Source organism: Tupaia chinensis, unplaced genomic scaffold (assembly GCF_000334495.1).
Source record: "Tupaia chinensis unplaced genomic scaffold, TupChi_1.0 Scaffold142652_1, whole genome shotgun sequence".
NCBI classification, from domain to species: Eukaryota; Metazoa; Chordata; class Mammalia; order Scandentia; family Tupaiidae; genus Tupaia; species Tupaia belangeri.
In genome coordinates, this window is record NW_006202498.1 from 232,479 (window position 1) to 242,139 (window position 9,661).

General features: G+C 36.4%; 1 protein-coding gene across 3 annotated transcripts in view; it reads right to left on the reverse strand.

Annotated features, from left to right (window-relative positions):
* Positions 1-1,873: 1,873 nt before the first annotated feature.
* Positions 1,874-9,661, reverse strand: part of LOC102501792 (UDP-glucuronosyltransferase 2A1) — a 9,803-nt gene continuing 2,015 nt past the window's right edge. For all 3 annotated transcript variants that reach the window (XM_014582157.2, XM_006163581.3, XM_006163582.3), the window contains 5 exons: positions 8,634-8,782; positions 5,313-5,444; positions 4,573-4,660; positions 3,883-4,102; positions 1,874-2,398 (listed from right to left, as the gene is read on the reverse strand). In XM_014582157.2, coding sequence (XP_014437643.1) covers positions 2,119-2,398; positions 3,883-4,102; positions 4,573-4,660; positions 5,313-5,444; positions 8,634-8,756 — 843 coding nt within the window. In that variant the 5' untranslated portion in view covers positions 8,757-8,782 and the 3' untranslated portion in view covers positions 1,874-2,118. The remainder of the gene's footprint in view (positions 2,399-3,882; positions 4,103-4,572; positions 4,661-5,312; positions 5,445-8,633; positions 8,783-9,661) is intronic.

Genomic DNA, 9,661 nt, shown 5'->3' on the forward strand with positions numbered 1-9,661 from the left:
CCCTTTTTCTTCTCTGTCTCTCTCTAGTAAGCACATGCAGCCTATAGCAAAAAATAAACAAATAAATAAAAATCAATCCAAGTGCATACTATAGTTATATTATATAAAGCAATGCAGCTTGTATCATCCAAGAATTTCTGCCACAGCTCCTGGCTTCTGATAATATTCAGGAAAGGAAGATGCCAGCAGAGTATCAGCCTGCAAGAGTTGAGAACTACACTGGACATGAGATACTGAGTGGCAGCAGTTTTCATGGTCATGGGTGCCCATTCTCAGAGAGCAGTTGGGTGTCTGAGCTTAATAGGTGCTCAACTCCACCAAAGTCAGTTCTCCCTTATTAGATTTAAGCTATGGCTGGCTGCCTTTTAACCACAGAAAATAAACAGGACATGCAAAAAACATAAACAGCTCTTCAAGACATATAAGAAAATTCTAAGACTCAAAACACATTAGTATGTATCACTGTTTCAAAAAAATTTTGCATTTAACTGATTTATTGTCACCCTTCACAAAAACATTGTAGCAGTTTATTTGCACTCTCAGTGATGCACATATTCAAGAATATACATCTCCATCATATCGTTGTTTTCAGTAGACGTAATTTTCAAAATATCATACAAGAATTAATAAGAATTTGAACACTTTTCACTAAGCAAATCAATGCCATGTAACTCCTCAATTATATATCAACTATTGAAGTTAAAACTTTTGTTAGACATGCCATTAAGTTTACAAAGAATAAAGTCCTATCATCACTGCAGTTGTTAAATTAATGAAAGCTGATTTAAATGTGAATATTTTCTTTTAATTAATGTTTGCATTGATAAATATTTACTGTATTCCTGTTGAATCTGGAAAGCTAATATATGTTTTCCTAACAATTAATGGACAAAATAAAATTTGTAAAAGGTCCAGATTGACAATTAATAAAATTTCAAATTCTAAGTATCTATTAATGTATTTTTAGCCTAAAATTAAACTTTTGATTATAAATATGGTTATAGATTACAGACATTAGTGATTCTGATATAATGAATTAACATAAGAATATAAGTTGTACGGTCAGTTAAAATTTTTATAAATTTAGTTGTAGTTCCTCCAAAAAGGAGGAACTGTTCATATTGAATATTTTGCTGACTTTCTTTCTTGATGGCAAAAATGATGACTCAATTGATGTTTTGATAGCAGTGCACTAACCGTTTACATGGCACACAAAAACGTGTAGAAGGCAGGAAAGTAAGTAATTATGATTATTATTTCCAAGAGGAGCTCAACAAAACTTTCATAGGTATTTTCTACTGTGATGTGCTACTAGAGCTAATGAATTCATAGTGCAATCTCTGTAATTTTGGACAAGAGGGTTTTTTTTTTTTTTTGAGAGATTTTTGCTATAGGGTGCATGCGCTCACCAGAAAGAGAGACAGAAAGTGAGAAATCATCCCCCAGGGGGGATGGCCACACCACAATCCCTTCTCCTCCATTGTCCTCTTGGGATAGTGGACACACATGCACATGCACCCGGCATGAGTTTAAGCTACCAGGCCCTGGACTCGAACCATGGTCGATTACACGGGGGTCCAGAGACATAGCCATTACACTATCTGCTGGTCCCAACAGGGTTTATCTTTAATAAAAAAGAAAACCATTGCTCTTCTCATAGCACACTAATGTCCATTGTTATTTTCCATTATTATTGTATGGTCTTTTAGACCTTGTAAATTTGACAGTTCTGTGTTCCCCACATCTGCAAAATTTCATTAATACTTTGTGAAGTTCCTCAGGATTCAGTCTACCATAAGTCAGCATATCAGCCAAACTTAAAAATAAAGAAAATATTGATATAGTGAATCTAACTTATTTAAAATTAATAGTGTTCCTGTGTCAGGAACTGAGAGGAATATAAAGCCATCTAAAAAAAGACTAAGGAAAAACGGTACATTCACTTGTTAATGATCATGTTGCATATAAACTTTGTCTCTAGGCTAAGGAAGCAGAAATAGAAATTTGAAAACAGAATGGAGATGTGTATTGTTATGTTCCTTATAGCTGGAATAAACAGAATTATCCCACTGAGTACTTTGCCAAATGTAGTAAGTACTATTGTCACCTTCTCTTGATCTACTCCCTCTTTTTCTTCTTTCTGGTTTTACATATTTTTCTATAGGAAAACAAACAACATTTTGTGATCAAGAACATAGCAGATAAAATACAAGCCAGAAGGAAGCCAATCACATCCAGAGAGTGGTACTGGAACCAGGTGAGGTCGTGGGCAGCAACCCTGAGGTGCTTGGCTCCTTTGTGGCGCATGACAAACTCAATCCAGAAGACTGCTCGATCCAGGGGCTTCACTGGCTGATCATGATGAATTCTTGATAATCTCATAGCATTCTCTTTATAACTAGAAGGCCAAACAATAGAAATGAGAGTTTTTATTTCATTAAAGATATGTAGTCTATGTTTATGTTATACATACCAATGGGGGTCATTCTCTTTTCCAGGCAATGAGCAGATATTGCTAAATATTATCATTCAATATCTAAGACTCCTTATTGAAAAAAAATTAGTCTGAGACAGTCAGTCAAAAATATATCCAAAATATTTTGGAATAAATGTTCTTTCTTTTAATTTTCCATATTGATTTTCTTAAAAGAAAAAAAGACTAAATAAATATGAAAAAATAAGCAACATAAACATTGGTAAGTTAAAATTATAGATAATACAAATTGGGAATAAAGTTACTGCCAAAACCATTCAACTCTTAGCAGCTAAAATGAAAACACATTGTCAAAAATAAGAACTCAAAATTATATATACATAAATTATATTAATTCTTACCCTTACTGAGATCTTTCAGTAAAAAACTAAGACATAAGGAAATATATCCAAAGTTCAGTATATAAGTTTATAGTTTCATTTCAGTTTATCTTTTTGCTAAACTAGATTAAATATTTAGGGTCAGTTGGTGGCATGATGATTAAGGTGACTGGATCTCACATGGCCAACTCTGTGGTTCCATCCCGACCCAGTGCTTTGAAAAACATGCTGGGCCTGTGTGCTTGTGTGTCCATAATCCCAAGATGAGAGTGGAGCAGAAGAGATTGCAGCACGGACATTGCCCTGTTGGGATGCTCTCTCTCTCTCTCTCTCTCTTTCTGTCTCTCTCTGCCTCTCTCTGGCGAGTGCATGTGCACTATGGAATATTAAAAAATGGTAATAAAAGTAAATAAAAATAAAACAAAGAAGCCTTTGGAAAAAAATAATCATAGCCAGCAGGTGTTGTGATGGTTGAGAGAGCTAAATCACAGATGGCCAACAGCACAGTTTTAGTTCCAGATAGACAACTTGAACAACACACTGGGTCCATGTACTTGTGGGCTAAAAATACTGAGGAAACAATGGAGAAGGGATTGCAGCATGGTCATCTTCCATGGGGGCTACTTGGGTGCTTTCTCATTTTCCCTTTCTGACTCTGTCTCTGGTGAGCACATGTACCTTATAGCAAAAAAAGTAAAACATAACATACAGAAAAGTAAGCAGATGACCCAAAAGAGAAGATATATATGTATGTATATATGTGCATGTGTGTGTGTGTATAATATATATACATATGTACATATATGTATATGTATATATTATATACATGAAATAACATTTTGTACTATGAAAAAATCGATAGATTATTTGAAGTCTTAGAATTTTTTTATTTCCAATTTTAGCTAATCACTTCAGCAGCTTGGGAAATCAAGAAAATATTTCCATATTAGTCATGTGATGCTTTTACATATAAATAAACCAGTTATAAAAGTATGAAACAACAGACATTTTCTGACATGATGGATAACATAATCAAAGGCAGGTATGTCTTCAAGCCACAGTACTTACAAAGGTTCATTAATGACAGTTTTTAAGGCATTGAGCAAATCTGAGCTTGTCATCGTGTCCATGTTCACATCCACAGCTGCTCCTTTGGCTTTCATGTGAGCGATGTTATCAGGCTGATCAGCAAACATGGGAATTCCCACCATAGGAATCCCATGGTAAATTGCTTCATAAATCCCATTAGTTCCACCATGAGTGATGAAAGCTTTGGTTTTTGGATGACCTAGTTTGGGGACAGAGTAAGAAGTAGGTATTGGCTTTATTCTAATCTGTTAGCAAATAGTCAAAGACAGATGGGAAACAACCTTATCATAGAGCTCACTGAAAAATGTTATGTTTCTTAAGAAAGTTGAGCACATGGGCCCATTGCCATCAGAATCTTTAGTCTCAGGAAAAAGAGAAGCTAATTCCCTTTGCATTTTATGGGAATATATTACTGAGGAGGTGATATCTGAAGTGAGATTGACACTTGAAGTGTGATGAAGATTTTAACTGAAGTTGCTGTTTTATAAACCAGAGGAAGCGTAAATTTATCTATAAAAGTAATTGCTGATCATTTAGCATATCTGTTTTAAAACCAGACATCAAATGTGAAGATTTGATTATTTAAAGAATGCTAAATTAATTTGCTTTTAAGCAGCTACTTAACTAGCCTACCATTCAAATGCAAGTTTTTCTTCTCCACAGTCTTACCTAGAAGATCATTCTGAGGTATCCAGTCATAGAGTCGAGTATTGGCTCCTAAAGCAGCTGGTTTATTTCCTTCATATCTCCATAAAACCTGCCAAAAATGATGCTTTAATTTTGGATGTAAAAACACACAATGAGGGTTGCTTTTGTTTTTGTTTTTTTTTTAAGAGAGAGATTTTTGCTAGATTTTGAGCAATTTTTGCTCACCAGAGAGACAGAGAGAAATGAAGAGACAAAAAGGTAGCAATCATCCCTCAATGGGGATGGTTATGCCACAATCCCTTCACTGTTTTAACTATAGAACATTCAGTTTGGCAAGAATAATAAAATCTAGGCTTCTACTTATAAACCTCTTAATAAAACCTATACATTTCAAGCATATTTGTGAGCATGAATTTTCTTTATCTTGTATATAACATTTTCTTTTCCCAGACTATGGAGATAACATATTTTGAACTTTTGAGAGTAAGCAGTGCACGCCTAAAGATTTCTCACAGTAAAAGACTAGTGAGGGGTTAACACCTTCATCTCTATTCCACTAAAGATAAATGACTAAGAAAAAAGATTCAATAGCAATCTCAGGGCTTGGTGAGCTACTGATCAAATGTTCCTAATTCCACTATATTGTTTTACAGATTTTTACCAACTATGTTCAGTGAATAATGAATTCCAACTTTCATCTGAAAAGAGCACTCTCTGCAATTAGTAAAAAGCTGCCCACCAGAATTAGAGGTTGTACTGACCTTCTGTGGAATCTGGGCAAGGGCTGAAGCAACGATATTGGCCTTTTCATCTGTGAGGTTTTTGACCATTGACCCCAGAGAAAACACCACGATACCATCTTCACCTGAGCTCTGGACAAATTCTTCAATTTCCTACAGAAAATAACATTCTTTCTATTACAAAGGTGCAGGTTCATAGACGAAAAAAAAAATAAAAAAAAGAAAGAAAGAAAGAAACACAACTACACTTCCAAATAGAAAAAAATCTAGAGATGTGAAAGAGGTATTGTTACAGTGAATCTCTTCTCACATGGGAAACTGTCTGGCCTCTTTCAGAGGAATCATGTTTCTAAATTGTGTGGCTAAAATATAATATAAACATGGCATCAAAATATAGAACTGAAGAGGTGGTTAGGGAAGTTTTTCTTATGACAGAAGGAATTGTTACTCCCAATGCTTAAATTTTACTGAACAACAGAATATTCTGTAGATGTGTAAAAATATTTCATGGAAGGAAGCCCAAGAAAAGGTTCTGTGCTTGGGTTTTAACATTATTGTCATGCCTGGGACAGCAGATGGAGTAGTATTTATGTTGCTAAATCCCACATGGATGACTACAGTTCAAATATTAGACTCGGTGGCTTGGAAATCACACTGGGCACCCGGGTGTGCACGCTCAAGATTCTAGGAGGAGAATGGAGGAGAAGAGGCTGTGGCATGACCATCCCCCCTGGAGGTTAATTTCTCACTTCTCCTCTCACTGTTTCTGTCTCTCCAGCTAGTGCATGCATTCTAAAGCAAAAACCTCTTTAAAAAAATTATATCCCATGAATTATTAATAAATCTATCTACCTATTCTTGTTTACCATGCCAGTTATATCCCATGTATTATTAATAAATCTATCTACCTATTCTTGTTGCACAAACATTCAGGACCATTTTTCATCAATTTATGCCTCCCTGTTTTATAAGGCCCAGAAGAAACGCAATATATAGTAACATTTGAGAAGAAGGTAACAGTCAACCTGTTGTAATCATCATGGCATTTATGAATGCTTCCTTGTCCTCTCTTGTATAAACTCCCACATGAGTGTGGCCTTAGCTGCATGCCATAACTTAAGTATTAGTTTAGTAGTAAAATAAACGTTTCTCTAAAAGTAAGTTTCCTGGGTCATTGTTTACACTGCAGTCTAGGATTGGGTTTATTCCATTTATAATCTATGGGAAAACCAGTTTCAAGAGATGTGTCACAAATTTCCCATGTAACTATTTATGATCACTCTGGGTTTACAACTAGCAAAATTATTGGGGGTGGCGGACAGATGTCTAAAATAAAAGTAGACTGCTACTTTTTGTTTAGTTGATGTCAAAACTGTATCTTTGATATCTCAGCAATGGTGCTTCCCATTTTGACTCATCTTTGGGACAGAAGCTGACTAAGTAAAATTAAACACACCAACATACTACGCTTATTTGGAGTTTTGACTACCATTGCGTTTTCTTTTCTGTCTTTTTCTTTTATACTTTCTTTCTTCCTCCCCCCGCCCCCCAAAGAGGTTTTTTGCCATAGGGCACATGTGCTAGCCAGAAATACAGAGAGACAGAAAGCGAGAAATTACCCCTCAGGGGGGATGGCCATGCTGCAATCCCTTCTCCTCCATCTATTTGTTTCTTTTCTTTCTTTCTTTTTTTTTTTTCTTAATGCAGATTTTTACTCCAGAGTGCATGAGCTCACCAGTAAGACAGAGAGACAGAAAGCAAGAAATCAGCTCCCTGGGAGATGGCCACAGCACAGTAGATTCTCCTTCTTTCTCCTCTGGAGATTTTGGACACACACGCACATACACCTAACTTGAGTTTGAAGCCACTTAGTTCTGGACTCAAACCATGGTCAATTATGTCTGAATTCAATGACATAACCATTATGCCATCTGATGGTCCTGCCTCTCAATCTATTTTTAATATTCTGTGATGAGAATGAGACCTTGTACTACCCAAAGAATTTCTAGAAACCAATAAAAATTGCTTTTGCTCTTGAAGGAAATACTTTGAAAACTAATCATTATAATCAAAAGGAGATTTTCCACCAATAGTCCCCTATGAGAGTAAAGGTTGTCACTATCTATACACTCCCAAGATTCAGATCTGTGTTTTCCTTCATTGTTACTTCTTCCTACTCATCTAATCTGTGGCATTCATTTAAGAGTTCTCATGAAAGCATCTTATCTCTCAAACAATTTGGTAAATGCACATGTTAATAACTTTGTTCAACTCAGTAGAAAGACTACAGCATTCTTGACTCAGCCACGGACCACCCACTGGTTGATGCTGCTACCTGGCAGGCTGAGACCACATTGGAGGCATATGCTCCATTCCCAGCCCATTGCAATATCTGGGCACAGTGGCAAACCTATAGTTCCAGTTACTCAGGAGCTGAGATAGGAGGTATTACAATACAGAAAGACCCTGTCTAAGAAACATCACACACACAAATACAACAGTCTCTTCAGCTATTGGTCTAGCTCTGATTTTCTGTCCCTTTAATCCAGTATCCACATGATAGAAACACTGATATTTTTTGTTTTTTTGGCAGGTGGTATTTATACTTACAGCAGAGAGAGAGAGAGACTGAAAGACGAAAAAGCACCTCTGAAAAGACTAGAGTGTGGTCACACTTTAATCACTCCTCCATTTCTCCATCCTTTTTGGACTTTGTGTATGCATGCACACACACACACACACACACACACACACACACACACATGTCAGGATCAGGATTTGAACGACAATTAGTCACGTAGAATCTTGCTCCCTTAACCACTAGGACATAGGACTGGACCTCTACTAATTTTTTTTTGGAGAGGTTTTTTGCTATAGGGCGCATGCGCTCGCCAGATAGAGAGAGACAGAGAGACAGAAAGCGAGAAATCACCCCCCAGGGGGGATGGCCATGCCGCAATCCGCTCTCCTCCGTTCTTCTCTTGGGATCTTGGGCATGCATGCACACGTGCTTGGCGTGAGTTTTAAGCCTCCGGGTCCGGGACGCGAATGGCGGTCGACTACATGGGAGTCCAGCGACATAGCCATTACGCTAACTGCTGGTCCCCTCCACTGATATTTTTGACAGTCCATTTGAACCATTTTATTCTTTAGCTAAATTCTTAATGTAAAGTTCAAAAGACTCAATGCTACTCTTAATAGGTCTATGTGATAAAGAAAATAGGTTTGGAGTGGAAAACCGAAGTTATCTAGCCATATATCTCTATTTATGCTGTAAACATTAAAGAAAAACCAGGTATTTTGTTATAGGATGCTTTAAATCCTTCACCATAATATACTTACCTTAGGTAAAGGTTTGGCAGGTTTGCATTGCAATCCTCCAACAAACTCAAAGTTAGGTAGGTAAGGGTGAGGAAATTCAAAATCCCAGTATGTCCGGATTAGCCAAATGTCAGCTTTCCCCATAATCTCACACAATGTCGTTGGTCTTCCTGGATAAAAATGAAGAAAGTTGGAAGAAATTAGCATACATGTTTAATGAAAAAAATGTACCACTAATCTTCTGATAAGCTACAATATTAAAAAAATAGGTTCACTAGAATATATAGAATGACTAAATATATCCTTTAGGAGTATAGAGAAAGTCAGGCAGAAAAACTGAAAGACAGTAGGAATCCTCTCCAATGATAAAGATGTCACTAGGAGCCAATGAGCCTTTGTTTCCATACTTTAAAGCATACTTTAAAGACTTACCTTCCTCTGTGCATTTAATAGAAGAAACTTTCTTCAGTACCAAACTCCTAGGCCATCTTTGATCGGTAAAACATGATGCATGTTATACCCTAAGTGAAAATGATATCTTTGACGTCCATTTCCACATCATTTATATATTTTTTTCTTAGGAAACTTGAAACTTTTGACATGTATTGATTATTGGAATTGAAAAGAAAGTGAAAGTTGCATGACAGCTACCAGGATAGAATGGGGCTTAAGGAACTCTATTATGATTCAGTCCAAGACATTTTTCTGACCTACATTCATACTTAGATCTCCAGAAAAATGACAAATATTGGGAAAACTGAATATAAATGTTACTAAGTATGTGGAAAGATGTGATAAGAGGAATCCACCTGCAAAATGTGCAAATTCTGCTATTCTCAGACAAAGGTCTCCTTTGTCACTTTCTTTCCATAGAGTGATGTCAGGGGTGCTGTCCTGGGTGCCTATTCAATTTCTGGTTTGGGCTAGGGACTGACTTGCTTGTAAAGGTCTCTTGGCATTAATCTCTTGAACCTCTGCCCTCATATTCACCTACATTTATTTAAGCTTCCTTGTGGCTTGGCATTATTTGCCTAGTCTTTTATTCCCTA